This window comes from Lynx rufus, unplaced genomic scaffold (genome assembly GCF_022079265.1).
Source record: "Lynx rufus isolate CCGP_SWC_20201006 ecotype Redwood Valley unplaced genomic scaffold, mLynRuf1.p SCAF_15, whole genome shotgun sequence".
Lineage (NCBI taxonomy): Eukaryota > Metazoa > Chordata > Mammalia > Carnivora > Felidae > Lynx > Lynx rufus.
Window position 1 is genome coordinate 22362968 of NW_025814829.1, and position 22166 is coordinate 22385133.

A 22166-nucleotide genomic window follows, 5' to 3' on the forward strand; every position below is an offset into this window, starting at 1 on the left:
ACAGCTGGGGGTAGGGCAGAATAGGGAACACAGAAGTCCCACACAAGAGACAAGTGTAGCAGAGGAGGAGGGTTTGCTGGTTCCCGGGAAATGAGCATGGCAGGGAATGGGGGAAGATGGGTTTATCCCACTATGTGGGCTCCCCCATCCCCCACATACTGATCTATTGTGAGATCTCTTTCTGCTTCACCTGAGCAACCAGATGCTTCTCCTGTCCTGTCCAAAGCTCCATCCTCAGCCAGTAGGAGCTACAGACACTCAAGGCCACTTCCCTTCCCCTTGAACAAATATTTGTGAAGTTTCTACCACGTGCCTGGTGCCAGGGCTAGAGACCATTACTCCTTCCCTCCATAGGCTCCAATCCGGAGGAGAGGCGGGTGTAAGGGAAGAGGGCAGTGTTAAAAAGACAAATCCCGAGTTATGATTGCAGTAACAGAAAGTAGTAACGAGACGCTGTGGGAGTACACGAAATAAATAAAACAGGGAGGCCAAACAGGCTGCAGCTCATCTCGAGATCTCATGGATTGTGGGTTTCCACAGGGGACATCTGACACCAAACATTCCAGGACACCAAAAGTGGTGGGGGAGAGAGAAGATGGCATTGAATCGGAGGAGCTGAGACAAACTGTGAAGAGTCTGAGGAAAGGCCCGTGCACTGGGGAAATTGGGGGGAAGGGAGAAAGAGAGGAGAGGATCAGCAGGGCTGGGAAGGGAAGGGTGGTGTGAGAAGGGGTGCAGTGTTTGGAGGGCGCAGACACTGGGGGTTCGGGGCGGAAGGCAGGCGCACCGCAGACACCCGGAGCCCGGGAGAGTGGTCGGAGGCCGCGGGCTGCGGAGGGGGTGGAGAGCGGCCCCTACACGTGCGCTACGTGCTGCGCGGGCCACCGCCCCCTCCCAGGCTGCTGGGGAGCCGGGCCGGCCCTCCGTCCCGGAGCCCCGTCCCCCGGGAGAGCGCGGGGGACTGGCGGCTGGAGGTGGAAGGGGAAGGGAGAAAGTCGCTCCCCTAGTTCGCAACCCTGGAGCGTGGTCGTCCCGTCGCCGAGACCGGAAGGAACGCGGGGAGCGCCTCATCACCAGGCGGGCGGATCTAGGGGCGAAGGCTGCAGATCTGGGGCGCAGGCCGGGGGCGGGGCGGGCTCGCGGAATGAGGCCTGCGGACGGAGGGGGCGGATGAGGAGGGAGCCCCCTGAGGATGTGTCCAAAGGATCTGGGGCAGCACAAATAGGGGTAGTTTGGGGGACGGCGGCCCGGGTGGGGCGGAGTGTTGTCCAAGAGTAAGGAGGGGGTTCCTGGAGACGTGGCACTCGGAGCGGGGCTTGGTTCCGCTCCGGCTGCCTGGGCTCCAACCCCGCTCTCCCCGAGCAAGCCAAACCGGACCCCGCCCAGGCCTCGCTCCCAAGGCCTCCGGGAGACCCAGCCCCGGGACCTCCGAGCCGGGGTTGCCCAGGTCCGGCCTCTGGGGCGTCCGGCCAGCCCCAGACGAGACAATGCGGCCCCGGCCCCGCCCCCGGAGGCTGATGCGGCCCTGGCCTTGGCCAATCACTGCCTGTGGCTAGGCTCTTTAAAAAAAGAAGAGCCGGCCGCGGTGTGGCTGTCAGCTGGGGAGGGATCCCTCCGCCCATGTAAACACACATCATAAAGGGCAAGGGAAGCGTCTTCTGCGGGGCGGGGGGAGTTGTCGCCTTCCCGGAGAGCCCTCTGGGTCCCTAGGTTCCCCTGACTACCCTGGCAACCGCCCCCTCCCTCAACGTCACATCGGGTCCTCGGGGAGCCAAACAGCTGCTGCCAGATCTGGGAGCAACAAAATCTCATCACTTAGGGTCAATACCGGAAATGGAGAGAGCTTGGGAGTTGGGAGCGTGAGGGAGTTCTAGTACACGGCTGAGGATTGGGAAAGATTATCCCAGGCTCATTCTTCCTGTGCACCTCAGTTAATAGTCATTACTGATACAAGTCTAGAATTTTTCTCAAAGTTATACTTATCTGGCTTGAAGGATGCCAATGTTAAGTGTGAAAATAGTCTTAACGTTCTCCCAGGAAAGAGCACATGACAGGAAATCAACTGCAGCAAAACCCTCAAAAGCAAATACACCCATGGCAAAGAGCAGCAATGATTCTTCTCCCCAACATTTTATTATGGAAGAATTTAAAATATTCAGCAAAGTTAAAAAAATTTTGCAGCAAATTCCTCTACACCCACCACTTAGGTTCTACCATTGACATTTTATTATAATTTTATCTCATCTCTATCTTACATTGATGACTTTTTCTCTAGTAGGATGCCAGCTGCCCCTTGGCTTAAGTCTCCGTTGCAGTGGGGAGCAAAAAAAGGTTTATGTAGGTCCGAAGCCCTAGAGAGCCAAGAAAAGGAGTACCTTCTGCAAGGCCCTTTTTAAACAGTTTAAACATGGGGCCCCAAAACATGGGGCCAAGTATCTCTGGGAAGAGTTTGTTGAAGAGGAGGCTTCTCTCCTCCCCACTTTTTAACTTGAAGAACCCTTAAGGATAAGAGAGACTTCTTTCATCTAGGTGAATCTGAAAACAGAGCTAGGACGCTGTTGGTCCAAATGATACTTCCATGGGTTTGGCTGCTTTCTGGATGAAAGACATCTTTTTAGTGTTGAGGTCTTACTTGTTAAATTTCCTCTCTCCCCTTTCCTGGGCAGGACACTAGGCACTCACCCTACATACACACACCCCACCCATGCCTCAAAAATGTTCTTAACTTTTAAAATTACTTAACCTCTCTGTGCCTCCATTGCTTGCTCTGCAAAATAGGGGTAATAGTAGTACCTACCCAACGGGATGGTTGTGTAGATTCAATGAGCTAATACACAAATACACGCAAAGCATTTACAACAATGCTTTCACACAGTATTAGATTAGCATTAGATAATTAATAGCTATCAGTCATATGCTAATAACTCTAGATTTACATCTCTATTTCTGATCTCTCCCCTTCGGATTTATACTATTCAGCCTGTTGGATATTTCCAACTGTACCGAAGAAGACACGTCAAACTCAACATATCCAGAAGTGAACACATGATCTCCCTCCTCATACCTCCTCATTTATATAATCTAGGGAAATGCATTGGCAATGCCGGTGCACCAGCAACCATTCAGGTATGTACCTAGACACCTGAATCATCCTGGATACCTTAGTGTCCTTCCCCAATTTATCACTATGTCCTAATTTTAACTCCTACATTTGCATGCATTCTTCCGAATGAATAGCACTGCTGCCTTAATTTCGGCACCATAGTTTCTCAACTGGATTGTTTTTAAAGTCTTTGGCTTCTCTCACGCTCAACCTTGCCATTATTTTGCTCCCGGACCACTCTTTTCTCTGTAACACCTCTCATTCCAAAAGATAGAGTCTCTATCACTTGTTAGCTGTGTGAATTTGGGCAAATTGCTTAAACAACCTGTGCCTCACTGTCCTTATTTGTAAAATGGAAGTAAGAGTACCTGCCTCAAAGGGTTGTTGTGTAGATTAAATGATTAATTATGCAAAGCACTTAGAACAGTGCCCAGGATATGCAAGTGCTCAAGAGTGTTAGCTTATTATTAACATTATAACTAGTGTTTTCTCACCTCCATTTTGTTCTTACTTTCAAGCCGGTCCCCCTACTAGAAAATCCTTCCCCATTATGCCAAATACCTTCGGCCCCTCCCCAGGTTTTACTAAGTGTATATACTTCTGTCATGGCACCTACCACAGTGTACTGACATGACTGATATAATCCATTTATGTGTCCGATCTTCTCCACCAGAGTATTAACTTCTTGAGGGAAGGGACTCTGGCACGTAGTAAATGGTCAATAAATGTTAGCTCCACTGGACCGTAAGGATCAACTTCATCCCGAGGCCGAAGGCCCGGGCCCCGCCCGATTCGGGGGCGGGGCCGGGAGCTCGGCGCGGGGTGGGGGTGGGTGGGGGTGGGGGTGGGACTCTTTTTCCTCGCCGTGGCGGCGGAGGCGCACGGCGTGGGTTAGCGGCAAGACGTCGTCGGAGGAAGGCTGAAAAAGCCCAAGGTGCTGCCGTTGCTAGTACAAGTCGGACTTGCCGTTGCCGGAGTCGCGTCTGCACCCGTCTCGGACCCAGCGCAGCCCGCCGCCGCGGTTCCGGAGCCCACCCTGCCCTCGCCCGTGCCCGACCCGCGGTGATGGAGCCGGCCACCGCGCTGCCCCCGGGCCCGCGCCCGGCGCTGCCCCTCGGGGGCCCGGGCCCGCTGGGCGAGTTCCTGCCTCCCCCCGAGTGCCCGGTCTTCGAGCCCAGCTGGGAAGAGTTCGCGGACCCCTTCGCTTTCATCCACAAGATCCGGCCCATAGCCGAGCAGACTGGGATCTGTAAGGTGCGGCCGCCGCCGGTGAGTCACGCCGGCACCCCGGATCCTGCTCGCGGCTGGGGGAGGGAGGTAGGACGCGCGGGCCGGGGAGGCCCGAGGCGCGGGGGGCGGGGAGCGGGGGTCGCCCCGGAGGCCGCGTCAAGTTTGGGGCTGCCCCGGGGTCGGAGTTGAGGCCGGGGGAGGAGGACGGGGCTTCTTCAGGGTGGGAGATGAGGAGCGTGGGAGAGCGGGCGCTTCGGCGGTGCCACCCCGAGGGCCCCGGGCGACGCGCGGCCCGAGCGGACGGGTGTGCGGCCCGGCCGGGGGTTCGGGTTCGGTTCCGGATGGAGTGGCGGCCGGGGTGGGCGAGGGGGTGCTTCCTGCCGGAGGCTGGCGGCGGCGCGGGCGAGGAGGGCGGGCGCCGGGCCCGGCGCTGCTCGGCGGGCCGGGGCTCGCCTCCTCCCCCGGGGTGCGGGGGTGTGTGCTGGGTGGGGGTGGGGGACTTGCGAGTTGTCGTGCGCGGAGGAAAGTTTTCAATATGGCGGCGGGAGCCCCTGGTCCTTTGTGTGGTGGCGGCGTCGGCCCGGAGCGGCCCTCACCTGGGCGCCCCACCCCGCGGGCCGGGGCACCCCCTTGCCCCCCGGGCTCCGGGCTTCCTGCTGTTCCCCGGGCCGGGCTCGAGGAGGGGGCGTCCAGCGCTGCCGGGGGGCGGGGAGGAGCCGCGGGGCCGGCCCCGGAGCCGAGGTGTTGTGGGGGGCGTAAGTGTGTGGGGGGCACTTGGGGGTGGTGGGGGAGCGGGACCGGCGGCGGAGGGTCCGGGGCCCGCCCGGCCGCGCACACACCCGACTTCTGGCCCGGTCGCCCGGCTCCCCGGGGAGGTCTCGGCTGCGCTGGTGGGGTGGGGGGCGAGGCCGTGCGGTAGGGGGACATGTCAGACCAGGAGACCTGCGAAGCCGCAACGCGCACTTCCCGCGCCCCCCACCCCCCACCCCAACCCCCGGAGGCTGAAATGCAGCCCCGCTTCAGCCCTGCGAGCCGTGCCTAAAGCGCCTCGGGCCTGGGGGCTGTGTGTGTGAGGGGTGGGGTGCTGCTGAAGTCATCCCTAACGGCTCCAACGTTGGCTCCAGCGTTCGCTGAGGAGAGCCCGGCCGGCCCTCCGCTGGCCCCCACGCCCGCCCCCCACCCCCGGCTGGAGCTGGGTGCGCGTCGACACCCCTGTTTTTTTGCCCACCTTGCGGATGGTCGGAGTCCGAGTTGGCCTAAAGGACGGTTGGACGGGCCGGGACCGTTGGGAAGGATGTTTAACTGCCTTTCCTACAGTTTAAGAATCTTCTCCCCACTCTTCCCCGCCCCCCACTCCACCCCCACTTCCACCCCCATTGGAGGAAGATTCCCCCCTCCCATCCCTTTCTTTCTTAAGCTCGCTCTTTGTAATGACATTTGGAGTTGCAGGGGTTCTATATGTAGTCATTAGGGTTTGGAAATCAGTTTTGAGGGAGATCTCTTAATACGTCGTTTCTCCCGTCTCCCTTCCCCCTCCCCCCCAAATTAAAACACGGACACCGTACTTTGGTTTTTCTTGGACAAGTTTGAAAATGAAGATGAGATCTATGCGGCAGAAAATAACTGGTCAGCTCGTATGGGGGAAATGTTTGAAAATAGAACCATTTCTCTCAAGTGGACAAGGTTGATTCTTGTTGCTTAAGGGACGTGCATTTCTTCTAGAGTGCAAAGGGGCCTGCAGAAGTTACAGCCGGAGCTGATTAGAGCCAAGGTTTTAATTCTTGAAGAATAGGTCATGTTTCAGACATTTAGCAGTTTAGTTTTATGTCATATGCTAGGAAGGGTGAGTGTGGATGTTGTACGTTTGCATTAGTGGGATTTTAGTCAGAAATGAGGCAACTTGGTTAAGTTCTGGGTAACCAAAATGTGTGAAGTCTGGTTCCTGGGAGTGAGAGTTGTCCTCCATGTTGGTATTGTGGTGTACAAGGGCTGGGGTAAACCCTTTATCTTACTTTATTACTCTGTGCCTTTTCTAGGGCCCTTTCCCAAAAAGATAGTGTTGGCTCTGGTTAGGTTTGGCTACCCATTTCCTCATCTTGGCTAGGATAGGAATAGTAAGCTTTACAAAATGTGTGCTCATGTTGCCTTTTCCCATTCTGAATGTCAGACAGACATGATGGCCACCATTTTGTATTGAGAGGAGTACATTCTACTGCCTGAGGAAGGGTGTTAAAGAGGCACAAATAATCTACAAACACAACCAGTGCTCTGTTTTGGAGACCTCCTTTGTGTGAGGGGGGCTTTCTTCGTCCTTTGTTTAACAAAACTCCTGTGCCAAATGGAAAGAGTTTGTTGTTGATATAACCACAAAAAGGGAAATCTTTCCAGAAGTTGTAGCTCTTGAAGAAGGGTCTTGTTGGAACAAAGGTTTCTTAAGAGATGTAAACAGTCTTTGTTTCAGAAACTGTTTTGTTTTAGGAAGCTGTGAACAAGTGGTTTCATATAGTAGAAATAAAGCAACGACAAAAAAATAAGAGGTACGAAATACTGTCCAAGGCCATGGCTGTATAATGCCTGTGTTCTAGATGATTTTTGTTTGCTAATTTTTTGGAATACAAGTGGCTGTGTTAAAATGGAGATTGGGTCTGTTGGTATTTGTCCGTTGGGAGGTTAGGGGAAGAATTGTAAAGCACTTCCATTTCCTTTTGTTCTTATCTTTGTATCTTTAATTAATGGTACTTACATAGTTTCAGTTTATAGCTGCTTTCTGTGAGGGTCCTAAACTGCTTTGCTCTTGAAAACTTGGGGTTCACAGAAATTTGTGAAAATATGGTAAGGTAAATGTGATAAAGGATAATAAATCACGAAGACTGCTAAATCCGGAGTTAAAAGTTTAAAGAGGGAAATAAATGTTTTTCAAATTACATCGAGCATGTAGGATAACCAGGCTTGTTTCCTGGGCTTAAAAAAATTTTTTTTAAGTTTACAATTAATCTGACCTCTGGTTTTGCTACCTTTAAAATGCGCATTTTCATTTCCTCTTGATGTACTTAGATGTCTTTGTAAGGACAGATTTTCCGTGCCGCTATGTGGTATTTGGAAATGATTAATTTTAGGAGTGTAACTATTAGGGAAAAAATAGTTGGCTGCTCAGTAAATACTTTTTTGAGTCTCCCAAGTTTGATTGGAATATATTTGATGGCTTTAATAACTTTCTTTGTTGCCCTCAAATGTCTAACATTTGGCCACAGATAGACAGATTCCACAAATTTCTTCTGTGGCAGTGTCCAAAAATCAGGGATTTAAATCAAACCCCAGATGGCACAGTAGACACATTTTTTTCAACTTTAACTTCCTGTGGGTCGTTAGTTTGATCCCTTCATTTTATAGCTAAAGTGTAATACTCTCAAATGTTTTAATATAGTCAGCGTCTTTGAGTAGGCCTGCTGGTTCTACCATTAGGAACAGGGTGGAACTTAAATACACATTTCTTTGTATGGTTAGAGGTGTTAATGATACGGAGCTCATTTACTCTCATTCCAGCCTATCAATCTCCTTAATTTTAGGTTTGATTGACTTTGGCCTAACCCTCTCTGTTTTCCCATTTCCTTTGGTGTCACAGTATTTTTCTCTGGTTGTGATTCTTTGGCCACCTTAGACCCACTTAACATTTGGAGAAAAGGCTTATCAATGGAAACATCCTTGAATGAAGGAACAACTTATAATGACTACTGAAAAATAACAGCTTTATTTAGATATAATTCATATACCATACAATTCATCAATTTAAAATGTTTTTAGTTGTAGTTTTAAGTAGTTACAGAGTTGTAAAACCATCACCACAATCAATGTTAGGACATTTTCATCACCCCCAAAAGAAACCCTGTACCCACTTGTATCTGCCTTTTAGGACAAACGTAGGACTATACTGCTCAGAAGAAAAACTTTTTTCCTCACTTAGTAGGAGGTTGGATTAAGTCCTACAGATGTAGTTCGAAAGTGCCTTAAACAAAGCAAAAACAAACTTCATTTGTTATAGTTTTTGAATGGGCGTTTAGTTAAATTTGATCTTACCAGTGGTAAATTGTAAATTGGTCACACTAGGAGCCACAGACCTATTCACCTAGCTGTAATTTTGTTGACCTAATCAACAAAATTAATAGGCTTTTAGAATAGAATGTGAGCGATATTACAAATACATGAGGCAGCTTAAGATTCACGCCCCCACGGGAAAAATTTCCCTACCAGTGATTACAGGACTTGTTTTTAAACATGCAGCCTAAACCTCCTTAAAGAGCAAAATAAATAGAGAATTGCCTTTGAAAAGTGTTAACTAAATGTGTTAAAGCTAGGTTTTGAATTCTTCTGTTATTGAGATACAATTATAAGAAAAATTAGGGAAAATTTGTTAGCCCTCAGTTTCATTCTTTGTCTCTCTCAGGTACTTGAATTTTCTTTATGGTATGTTGGCTTAAATTTAAAAGTATTTCTGGTTGATAGAGGAGCAGAACTCATTTATTTGTTTACTTTGGGGCACAAAAACAGTTCAAGATGCTTAGGATACTTTAATAGGCAGACAGAAATCTTCCAGGGAGAGAATTTTCTTTTAGAAAGGAAAAAAAAAATATTGTAAACTATTTGATAAAAAATTTGACTCTGGTTTATGTGCTGTAAATGGGATCTTTTTCTAGACTTTTGTAACCTCTTGCTGTCTTAATTGGACCCCATTAAAAGTTGGCTATAGAAGAGGATAAAGGGAAAACTCGTGCCCCCACTCCCACCCCCCCCATGAAAGTGCTAATTAGGGTCCTAGATTTTAAGGTTCCAGGAAGCCTACTTGTGTACCTCTTTCCAAAGGCCATATATAGGTTTTAAAAAACCAGGAACCCAGAAGATCTTTGCTTTCTTCCTTGTACAGACCTTTCCGTTTGATTTGTGTTGATCTGGTGGTGTGATGTTTTTTCTTCCTTGCTAAGATATTCTCTGGAGATTATGCTCATATACCTTTTTTAAGTGCAGAAGATCATTGCCAACCTCAAAAAAAGTTAAGTGGAATAAATACTGGGAATTGAAGGGCTGTCTATACTTTTGTTTCTGAAATTTTTGTTAAGTTTGGGTCACTTGAAGAGGAATCACTAGAGGCAGTGTTGAGTCCCTTTGGGGTAAGTGGGTGGGTAGAGTGGTACTTTGGGAAAGCCATGTCGCTGGGCGTCTCCCATTTTGCTTTATATTATTTAAAGTTTGAGAAACTTGTAACTGGGTTTTAAAGTCTGATTTGTGAGAAACTTGTTCAAGATGTGAGAATTGTATGCTGCGTACAAGGATTTTTTTTGTTAACAGCTGTGTCTTAGCATGGAATTAAAGACAAAAATTAGATGAGATGTTACCTTTGTACATCTCCACAAGTTCTTCCAAAAATGCTTTTTCTGTCATTAACTATTAGATGATTTCTATAATGAAGGTGCTTTTTACAACTCCCAAGTTTATGAACCAGACTAATGAGGAAAAGCTGCCTCCAGGGCAGCGAGACCTTTCTATTCCATAATTGTGTGATGTTTGGAACAAAAATGTGGAATTTGACTAAATGCATTCTTAGGAATCCTTTTTTTTTTTTTTTTTTTTTTAACATTCAAATCTTTCCTTGCAGACCATTGCTCTTAAAGCATCATTACCTTACACCTTTAGACGTGGCCTAGAGTCATCTCATCTGTTTATCTTTTTTTTTTTTTTTTCCACGTAAACTTTCTTTCTGGATATAAAGATTACTTTGCTGTACCAGAGCCATCACTTCAAGAGTTCAAATGAAAGTTCTTCTATTAAAATATTCAAGCATTCACAAAAACATAGAGGATATAATCCCTTTAGCTATTTTCCTGGATATAGGAGAGCAGAAAACAGAGTAGCAGCAGTGGGGTTGAGAGTAAGGTAGTGACCTTTAGTTGTATAGAACAACTTGGCTTAGCTTTTGTTTTATTCAGGGAACGAGTGAGATTTGGGCAGTTAGGAATGAGGTTTCTAGCCTTTAGTGAAGGTGGTCACCTTGCCCAATTAGGATAGGGATCGTATTTCTCAGTTTTAAAAAATTTAAGTTTTTTATTTATTTAATCTCTACACCCAGCATGGGGCTCGAACTCATGACCCTGAGATCAAGAGTTGTGTGCTCTTCTGACTGAGCCAGCCAGGTGATCCTGTATTTCTCAGTTTTAAACAGTGGCTTCGTTCCTTTATTACACATTTGTTGGAACCTGTGCAGAAACTTGACCGTCTTCAGGCCAACTCTTGGCATCCAGAAGTTTGATGGCAGTAGTTGGAGTAGGTGGTGGTTGGAGGGCATTCTCCACAAGCATCTTTCTGTTCTCTATTTGCCCATTTTCTTTATCTGTCTGCTAGACTATCTCAGTAGAGTTGGGAGTCAGGAGTAACCAAAAAAGTAGAGTTAAGTCCCTTTCTGGAAAAGGAGTTTTAAGGAAAGGAGAATCAAAAGGGTCTAATGAGTTGTTGGTTAGGTTGTTAGGTTCACTTTTCTGTTAAGAATGGTAGTGTTTGACTTTCAACCTTGATGGTGCAGTGTCTGTTGTAGCAGAATTGCTGATTAACATTTCTGTGGCATCAAAAGTTTAAAAGGAACAATTTAACAATCAGGTCATTGAAAAATATTTTCTGTCAATAACCCCTTGAAATCTAATTGCTTTTCCCACCGAAATAGTAACTTAATTTCTCAGATGGGAAACTAGTTAAACAACACCAGGCAGAAGATCACATAATGAATGGCTTTTTAGTACTTGTCGATTCCATTTCACTTGGTAATGTGTTATTTTACAGTAGATGTGAAATTTAAGGAATATTTTGCATGGGTGAAAATAAGCTTTATCAAGGGGCGTGTATGTGGATTATTACTTTTTAGAAGTCTATACTTTTATTATGTAAAGGAAGGGATATGGTGTTTCTAGATTTTAAAAAATAAATGAGTAGAGTCTTGACTCTAATTCCATCATGACCTTGGACAATGTCATTTTTCTCCCAACGTATGCCTTCTCATCTGCTGTAAGGGGATCTGACACTGACCTAGGGCTGCTGTCCAGATTAATTAATTGATGGATTGCAAGGAGCTTAAGTCCCAAAGCTTTATTTGCTCACTGCTAAGAAGAGTATGGGGACAGATTTAGTGAGACAAGGGTTAGTGCCAAATACATATCCCTCCTTTTCCCCTACAGTGAAGGGATTTTTAAAAAGTGAAACTTGAAAAGTGAAAAACTAGCCTCAAAACTACAGTATATAGAATGTAATTCTTCTCCTGGCCTAGGTAGAAGCTTGTCTTTACTTATTTATTTATTTATTTTCCTAGATATTTCAAAAATTGGTGAGATTTTAAAAAATTAGTGAGGGGGCACCTGGTGGCTCAGTTGGTTGAGCCTTTGACTCTTGATTTCGGCTCAGGTCATGGATCCCTGCCTCGCATCAGGTTCCGTGTTGAGGGTAGAGCTTGCTTGGGATTCTCTCTCTGCCTCTGTCCCTCTCCCCCGGCTTGTGCATGCTTGCTCTTCCCCTTCTCTCTAAAAAAAATAAAAATAAAAAAATTAGTGGTATCAAAATCTTTTTCAAGTAGAGCTGTTATTTCAGAAAATTTGCAGGTTCACGTGTTATGTGTGTGTTGTGTACTGTGTGTATACAGGCAGGAGTTTATATTTGGTGAGCTTTGTGTTAAGAGATGTTTAAAATTATTTTAATTTCTCTTAGTATGAGATGGCTGTGATGCTGTTGAAGCCCTGCAAATGGAGGGCATTATATCTTACCTAACAATTCAAATAATGCCAATGCTAGCTAGATAGGAAATTGAGTTAGTACATTGAGTCTTTAATATTCCACAATGATTTTACTTATCAAGTGGTGAGAGAAGTAAAAGAGGTGGCAGGGAAAATGTTTATTTTGATCCTCAAGACAGAGCCAGATTATATTTTATTCTTTACTAAAAATTAGGCAAACTTAAAAAAAAATAATAAAGTGAATGAAAACTCCCATACAAACCTGGGTTCCCTGTTTTTTTTTTGTCCAAATATGTCTTGTTATTGGACCCCATAACATTGCCTCTTAGGTGGACCTATATATACTGTGTTTCTGCTAGTGTGTTTTTTTTTGTTTTTATCCTGAATCAAGCAGTTTACTCAGTATTGTTTTGTAAATAGACTTTATTTGGGGTGCATGGGTGGCTCAGTCGGTTAAGCGCCTGACTTCGACTCAGGTCATAATCTCTCGGTTTGTGGGTTCTAGCCCTGCATCAGGCTCTGTGCTTACAGCTCAGAACCTAGAGCCTGCTTTGGATTCTGTGTCTCCCTCTCTCTCTGCCTCTCCCCTACTCGCGCTCTGTCTCTCAAAAATAAACAAACATAAAAAAATTTAAAAAAATAGATTTTTTTTTTATTTTGAGAGAGAGAGAGAGTGACAGAGAATCCCATACAGGCTCCATGCCATCAGCACAGAGCCTGATGTAGGGCTCGATCCCAGGAACTACAAGATCATGATCTAAGCCGAAATCAAGAGTTGGATGCTTAACTGATTGAGCCACCCAGGCGCCCCTTAGTACTGCTTTCTGTATGTATTAAAAAGATTCTCTGATTGCATACATAACAAGTGTTAAGCCTTTGAATGTTGAGTATTTTAGTTGGGAGCATGCACCTAGTCTAAGATTTCTTTTCTGAGCTATGCTCCTTACTTAGCCCTAGGCAGATTTTTGTGCATTCCTGTGCTAATTCTTGCCATCTTACTGACTTGACCAGATTGTAATGTTCAGAGAACTAAAGTCTAAAACTTAGTGTGTTTTGAGCACTTGGTTGGAGCTTTTATTGAGCACATATTTCTATGTGGCGTACATACTCCATTTTTCTCTAATCTCATAACTCCAGAAACGAAGAACAAATCCCTATCAAAACCACGTAATTACAAGTTCTTTAAGGCAAGATCCTCTCAATTTTCTGTGTGGTTGTACCAACTCATCATTTGATGATATTTAAACCAGATGGTAACGTCTCATCTTTGCCAGTCTTTAAAACTTGAGAGAAGAGATGTGGAGAGCAGGATCTCTTAGGATTTGTATTCTGGTATCTTTAAAAAAAATTTTTTTTTTTTTCATTTTTAGAGAAAGAGAGCAGGAACAGGGGAGAGAGGCAGAAAGAAAGAGAGTAGAGAGAGAGAGGGAGTGAATCTTAAGCAGGTTCCATGATAGTGTGGAGCAGGTTCCACGATAGTGTGGAGCCCGATGCAGGGCTTGATCCCATGACCCTGGGATCATGACCTGAGCTGAAATCAAGACTCAGATGTTCAGCCAACTGAGCCACCCAGGCTCACCTGTATTCTGGTATCTATTTGTGGGACAGGGGTGAGGGGTGGAGATTAGAGAGGTCTACAAAGAGAATCTTTGGAGTATAACTTACATTTTGTAAAATTTCAAGTATTCCAAGCTTTTTCTTCTCCCAGAGAGGCTCTTATCCAGTATTATGATGTATTTTGGACAAATTGAGAATAGCCACCAGATTTTCCTGTGGGAGGCTGGCTTCAGGGATATGTGTAGGGTGTGGGTTTAGGGTTTTTAAAAATTGTACTTGATGGCAGCCCATTCTTCTGGGTTCCTCTCTCACACCATTTTTTTTTTCATTGCTAATCTTGTGGCTTTTCTCATCTTCCATGTGTAAAATATATCTTTGACTTATATAACTGCTTATCAAGATTTTTTTTGAGAGGAACAGAGTTTAGAATTTGACTTAGGATCCAAGGTAATTTGTTTTTGGAGGTTGGTATTAGCTAGCTAGGAAATGAAAACAGATTTCATGGAAATACTAGAGTAGGAATGAAAACATTTGGTTTGTGGTGTATGTTCCATTGTTTACGTGTTATCTTTGAGCTGCTAGCCTTAAGAGGGTCATGACTATTTTCAGTTTATTCCATTAAACTGCTTATAAAGTGGGGATAATGCTAGCCCTGCTTTACATAGTGAAGCCTAAACTTCTCAGGGTCACCTGACTATTTTAAGTGGTGGAGTCAATATTTGAACCTAGACTTTGTGCACTTAACCACTATATTGAATCCTACTTCCATAGTAATGATACAGTTATGATTACATGAGATAGTTGATGGAAAATTATGAGTCTTATTTTATTAATATTTATTATTATTACATATCTGTATAATTCTGCTTATACATTTTCTGCCCTGGTATAGGCTACCCCTTTTTTCTGATAGGCTCAGCAAAAAACATTTTTATAACCTAGTTCTTGCTGCTAAGAACTGTTTTATAGATAAGGAAACTGCTGAGAGAAGTTTAGTGACTTATCTAAGGTGACACAGCTTTTAAAGGACAAATTAGGAGATTTCAAATCTTGCTTTTTACTTCCAAGTTCACTGCTCTTCCTTTTTAAAAAAAAATATTTATTTATTTATTTATTTATTTATTTATTTGGGGGGAGGGAGGGAGGAAGGGAGAGGATGTCCGTGTAAGCACACAAGTAGGGGAAGGGCAGAGAGAGGGGGAGAGAGCGAATCCCAAGCAGTCTCCACCTGTCAGTGCAGAGCCCAGTGCAGGGCTAAGATCTCACAAACTGTAAGATCATGACCTGAGCCGAAGTCAAGAGTTGTATGCTTAGCTGAGTGAGCCACCCAGGTGCCCCTATTTATGAAATTTTCTTTATTTTTTTTAATGTTTATTTTTTTAAAATTTTATTTGAGAGAGACAGAGTGAGTGGGGGAGGGGTAGGGAGAGCAAGAATCCTAAGCAGGCTCCACATTGTCAGTCCAGAGCCTGATGTGGGGCTTGAACTCACGAACTTTGAGATCATGGCCTAAGCCGTAATTAAGAGTCAGATGCCTAGCTGACTGAACCACCCAGGTGCCCCTGAGGTTTTTTTTTTTTTTTTTTTGAGAGTAAGAGAGACAGAGCATGAGCAGGGGAGGGGCAGAGAGAGAGGGAGACACACAATCTGAAGCAGGCTCCAGGCTCTTGAGCTGTCAGCACAGAGCCCGACGCAGGACTCGAACCCATGAACCACAAGATCCTGACCTGAGCTAAAGTCGGACGCTCAACTGACTGAGCCACCCCTGAAATTTTAAATCATATACTCTTCTTTGTTTTAGTATAGCATGTATGAGCTTCGCATTTCATGTACTGTTGGTTGCTTGGCTCATTTGTATGGAAACTCCTGGCTCATCAGTCATCATCCTGGTGACCACCCGGGTTCAACTAGAAGAGTATTTAGGCCCCCAGATTGTAGCCCTCTTCCCATCAAAATCATCCTGGGCTCCATCCCAGAATTAGAATCTCATGGGATGCCCAAGTATTTGAATTTTAAGAAGCTCTTCTGGTCATTCTAAAGCCCAGCTAGGTTTAAGAACTATTGGTTTAGATAGTTCTTGATGAGGTTTAGGCAGCTGTTCATATAAGGAATTCTCTTATCTGTTGACTTTGAATTAATAGAATTTCTCACCTCCACTACCAGAAACAAGGGAGTCCTTTTTGTCAGCTCTGATGAATGAAGAAATGAATTAGGTCCTTGGGTTTAGTTGTGGGTTCAGTTCAGTACATTTATTAATATGTCAGTAAGTGCCAGGCATTGTGTTATGAGTATTAGAAATGAATTAAGCAGCTTTCATTTACAGGAATTCATATAGTCTACTGGTGAGAAAGATCTGCAAGTAGATTATATGGTGTGATGTACACAAATAATGGAAATTGTGTATCAAATGGTCGAAGATTAGGGCTGAGGGGATGTGGAGGTAGATGGAGTAAGGGGGGGAGTGGAGCTGCTTCAGATGTTTGGGAGACTTTGGATTGGGACAGGGTTAGGGAGGAAATAGGGGTGTAGAAGGAGATTAGAATCTGACAGACCCTCCAGAAATACCAACATTTACACAAGGAAGAGGACCTAGTTGTAGGCTGCAGGAAAAGTGCCAGGGGAAAAAGCAGGTTTGTTGAGGGCCAGTATTTGAGACTTCTATGACTTTGTGGTGATGATTTTCTTAAGTCTCAACTCTAGACACAGCTGCAAAATCCTTTATTTATAACCTGGAAAAGTAGATAATAGAAGAGTTTTTATAGTGTGTGTCCCTTTGATACCAGGCAGCCATTCAAACGAGGACCACTTTTGTCAGGCTGGAACTTTGGCATATTTTAGGTTAAAACGGGTTATCTTTTAAATCAAATTATTATTAAATGTGGCAATAAATATGAAGTAAGTAAGGCAGTGAATAGTGCTAACTCTATAATAGTAATACCCAGTGTGGTTTGAGATATATCATAGGATAAATTTATTTTAAGACCTTTGGAGATAAGACCTATTTATCTACCTTTGTAAGTTGAGCATGCCTGTGCATTAGTAGATCCTTTTCTCTTTCAAAAAGATCTATCTAGCCTTGAAGCATGTTCAGAATTACAGTATATTGAATAGACTTGCAGGTTGCCCTTACATAAATATTAAACAATCTGACAGTGGGATGAATGGAGCCACTTGCTAGCAATTCCCATTCAGGTCCAAGCTTCAGTCTTTTACTTCAGATATGGCTATTAGGGATCATACAGGTTCTAATATTATTTCTACTTTTAATGTTTGGCTTGCAGTTAATTGTGGCAGGGCTAAATAGTTGTTAGATATTTGCATCCGGTGAAATGTATGGCTTGCTATTTATGTTTTTTTTTTTTTAAAGTACAAGTGCCACATGTCTTTATATGAAACATCAAACCAAACAAAATTTTGTATTCTTTTGGTATCTTCTTAGAGACTCAGGTCAGTTTTTAATGTCACTGTTGTCCCTTTTGTGACCTTGATTTTGAATCTTGGAGTGTCCAGTTTGTCAAGTACTAAAGATGTAGAACATGTGTTTATAGATTTAATGAGGCCTTAAAGTTAGGGTGTGTGATGTTTAACTTTCCCTGCCCTTCGTGCCCAGGTGGGTTTGGGTGTTGCTGAGGGGAAGGTTGAAGGGGCAGAGTCTAACCTTTTTCCTAAACTCCTTCCCCTGACAAATCATTTCTGGAACCTTTCTCTGAAGTATGTCATCTTTTCTTAACCTTGGTAGCCTCAATTTTCTGCCAGAAATTGTCTTTTCCTCACTGGGATCCTAGTTATGAAAGAAAACAGAATCAAAGCTACATATTAAATTTCCTTGGGGGAGAAACTGTGGCAAAATAGCTACTTGATTGTAACATGGCTTGGTGTAGACATATTGAAGTAATATTTGCATCAATTATAATTGCTGTAGGGGAGAAGGATCTGAAATTTCTTCTGGTTCCATTCGGTGACTTGTGTTATAAGATGTCTGTGAATGATTTGAAAGAAATAATGTTTTCCTCTTAAATTTTCATGATTGACCTATCATGTCAGCCCATTTGAGTGGAAGATGATTTATTCTAGAAATTTATCTTTCTTATGATCATTCTGGGTGATTTTTAAAAGGATGCTTCCAATATAGAGAGGCCTGATGAGACTTTGAGGGTTATGCCAAAACTTTGTTGAATCACTTCAGTAGGTAACTTTGGTAGACATCTATTAGGGGCACTTTGGAAGAGTAAGGTCTTCATGTGATCTAGTTATCCCCTTATTTTTATTGTTTATAAACAAAATGGTACTTGGATTATTCCTGTAAAGCTGTCTGGAAAGGAAACCATGCTTTTGAGGTTTAGGGGAAGCATTTTCTATAGTATTTTCATATGGTTTTTGACAATTATAAATTGAAGTCATTTAGAGGTCCTGAAAATACAGATTATTATTACTAAGTTTTATTAAAAGTGGTGGAGGGGGTCCTTGTTGGAACTAATGTTTGAAAAAGTAAATATCATGACATGTCTCTCTTTTACCAGTGTATTTTCATTTACTAATAGATGCTCCTCCATAGAAACAGTGCTTGGATACTTTATATCCTTTTAAATAACATGTTCTGTAAAACTGAAAACTGATGGCTTTTACCAGGTCCTGTCAATTATAGGAGTTATAATTTTAACAAAAGTTCTTATTCCTTGGTCTGTAATATTTTATTTTTATTTTATTATTATTATTTTTTGGTCCTTAATATTTTAGTACAACTGTTAAACGTCCCTGTATGTTTGCAAATGATTATGCAGGCATTTACAGGATCTTTTTGGTGGTAGGACTTTTAGGGATGATGACTGGGTTGACATTTAGTATACCTTTTATTTTTTAATATATATATATATTTTAACATTTATTCATTTTTGAGAGAGAGAGAGAGAGAGAGAGCAGGGGAGGGGCAGAGAGAGAGACACACACAGAATCTGAAGCAGGCTCCAGGCTCTGAGCTGTCAGCACAGAGCCCGATGTGGGGCTTGAACCCACGAACCATGAGATCATGACCTGAGCTGAAGGTGGACGCTTAACCAACTGAGCAACCCAGGCGCCTCATTGGTATACCTTTTTTAAAAATGTTGGCATTTCACAAATAGGTCAAGAAATCATTGTTAGTGAATAGAGAAAACACTTGGAGATGCTGTTTTTAAAATACGGATGGATAGAGTTCCATGGAGGGATGGATTGGATGGGATTTCTGTAGGGATTAAGATTATTAGGACAGTTGTTTTCAAGGGTTTGGATTGAGGACTGACTCTTGGAGGGTGCACAGGATCCTTCCATCAGATCCAAGGGGAACTTCCTCTTTTTGACTAAATATTTTTAGCCAGAGTTTCTTGGTATGCTTTAACCAAGCAGTATTCTACAGCTGATTGACTACAGAAGATATGAAAATCCTGTTTGTTTCTGTTCAGCCAGACATTAAAGAGACTTGCAAAATATATGCAAACTAACACAATGCCACTCTTCTATTTTTTGCTTATTATTAAATAAATTAAAACATTCTTAAATTTCTACTGTAATAAAAGTGAATAGATACAAGACGTATAGACTAAAGCTCTTTGAGGTCCTTAATTTTTAAGAGTTTTAGGGGGTCCTCAGGCCAAACATTTGAGAGTTGTAGTAGTAAAAAGGGAAACTTAGTTCTGCAAAGGCCTGACTCAAAAGGAATAAATCTAGGTTCTATGCATGTGTAAGAGGTACATTGATTGATTGTAGAGGCTATTAAAAAACCAGTAGAGGGTTTGGTAAAAACTTCAGTTATCTGTTCTTTCTAGGAACTGAAGTGAAAATTTAAAAGTATTTTCTAAAGGGCAAACAACAATAAGTTTTCCTATATAACCAGTATCAATTAAAATGTCAGAAAGTGGGCCTTTTTTGTCTTATTGTCATTTTATTAAGTTTTATAAAATTTATAATAAACATGGTTGTGTTTTTGCTTCTTGAGCTGTCTTTTGGGGTCAGAAGTTTGGAACATAAAACAAACTGATCCAAGTGATTTATTATTATTATTATTATTATTATTATTATTTTTAATGTTTATTTTTGAGAAAGAGAGAGAGAGAGACAGAACCTGAAGCAGGCTCTAAACTCTGAGCTGTCAGCACAGAGCAAGACGTAGGGCTCATACTTAGGAACGGAGAGATCATGACCTGAGCCAAAGTTGGATGTTTAACTGACTGAGCCACCCAGGTGCTCCTGATCCAAATGAGTTTTTAAATTGACTTAATATTTTTAAGAACTGTTAGATTTAAAGAGAAACTGAGTAGAGTTCCCATATACTCCTTGACCTAGTTTCCCCCTTTTATTTGTTTAATTTTCTTACTGTTTATTTGTTTAATTTGAGAGAGCACATACGAGTGAGGGAGGGGGTAGAGAGAGAAAATCCCAACCAGGCTTTGCACTGTCAGCGCAGAACCCAACATGGGGTTTGAACTTAGGAACTGTGAGATCATGCCTGAGCTGAAATCAAGAGTTGGACACTTAACTGACTGAGCCTCCCAGGTCTCCCAAGTTTCCCCTTTTATTAACATCTTACATTATTATGACATATTTGCTATAATTAATGAACTGATACTGTTATTAACCAAAGTCCATATATTTTATTCATATTTCTTTAATTTTTAGCTAATATCTTCCTTCTGTTCCAGAATCTCATCCAGGATACACATTACATTTAGTTGTCATGTCTCTTTAGGCTTTTTTTTAGCTGTTGTTGTTTCTCAGGCTTTTTGTTGTTGTTCTTGTTTTTTTTGTTTTTTAATTTTTTAATGTTTGTTTATTTTTGAGAGAGACCCACTGAGTGTGAGCAGGAGAAGGGCAGAGAGAGAGAGGGAGACAGAATCTGAAGTGGCTCCAGGCTCTGAGCTGTCAGCACAGAGCCGGACGTGGGGCTCAAACCCACCAAGGGTGAGATCATGACCTGAGCTAAAGTCAGACACTTAACTGACTGAGCCACCTGGGTGCCCCTTGGGCTTTATTTTTATTGACCTTGACCGTTTTGAGGAGTACTCACTTGGGTATTTTGTAGGATGTCCCATTATTGGAATTTATCTGATGTTTTTCTCATGGTAAGACTGGGTATATGGGCAACTGATTTTTATTTATTTTTAAGATTTTATTTTTATTTAAAAAGTTGGGGGGGGCGCCTGGGTGGCTCCGTTGGTTAAACATCCAACTTTTTGACTTTGGCTCAGGTCATGATCTCACGTTCGTGAGTTTGAGCCCTGCATTGGGCTCTGTGCTGACAGTGCAGAGCCTGCTTGGGATTCTCTCTCTCTCCTTCTCCCTGCTCCTCCCCTGCTCATGCTCTCTCTCTCTCTCTCTCTCTCTCTCTCTCCCTCCCTCTCCCTCTCTCTCTCAAAATAAATAAACTAAACAAAAAAATGGTAATAAAATCATAAAATTTTTAGGTTTATTTTAAAAGAGGCTAAAATGAACTTCCTAGAAGGTAAGGATGTTTTATTTGTAATGATTAACATTGGAAAGTAAAGAAAATAACCTAAATGTCCAATAATAAGAAATTTTAAAAAGTATCAATACAATAAAATATTAAATATTCACAGTATAGTAAGTAAAAGGAAAAATATATACATATTTTTTAAATAATGACTTAATTTTTTGAAGATTATGAAGATAACTTGCATTTTAGAAAATACTGGAAAGATGTATACCAAAATACAGCAGGTTTTCTCTGAGATTCTTCTTCATATATATTTTCTGATATTTTAGTAATGAGTGTACTTTTGTATTAGAGAAAATTATTTTAAACCTATTCTATTGCTTAGCTTTTATGGCAGTAAGAGAATATGTAGTCAGGAAGTTTTATATAGTAGATATATATGAAATGGCTTGGTTAATACAAAATACTAATATTGTGGAACCATACATAGGCTTGCCCACCACAGTGTTAATTTTTATAGTATAGAAGTTGAATTCTCTTGCAACCCTAGCAGCTTCTCTCTTCCCAGATCCATTGTTAAGTGCCTCTATCCTTGAATTACATATCTAAAACAATCTTAGAAAAAGCTCTTTAAGCATGGAAAATGTGACAGTGTATTCTCCTTTAAGTAGCAAGGTTGCATATATCTCAATAAAACTGGAAAAAATACAGCAAAAAAAAAATGGATGGGCCTTGAATATTATATATTAACTTATTAATGCCATGTATTAACTTGTGAATGCCATTTTTTAATGTTTATTTTTGAGAGAGACTGTGCACGTGCATGCACCCGTGCATGAGCGGGGGAGGGGCAGAGAGAGAGAGAGACAGAATCTGAAGCAGGCTCCAGGCTCTGAGCTGTCTTCACAGAGCCTGATACGGGGCTCGAACCCACGAACTGTGAGATCATGACCTGAGCCGAAGTCACCTGAGCCACCCAGGCACTCCCTATGAAATATCATTTTATACAATTTGATAATGAAGATTAGAGAATTGAAACCATTGTTTTATTTTATTTTATTTTTTTTTTAATTTTTTTTTTTCAACG

General features: G+C 42.9%; 1 protein-coding gene across 1 annotated transcript in view; it reads left to right on the top strand.

Annotated features, from left to right (window-relative positions):
- Positions 1-4004: 4004 nt before the first annotated feature.
- KDM5B (lysine demethylase 5B) overlaps positions 4005-22166 on the top strand; it is a 78366-nt gene continuing 60204 nt past the window's right edge. Inside the window, exon 1 of the mRNA XM_047076675.1 lies at positions 4005-4372. Coding sequence (XP_046932631.1) covers positions 4169-4372 — 204 coding nt within the window. The 5' untranslated portion in view covers positions 4005-4168. The remainder of the gene's footprint in view (positions 4373-22166) is intronic.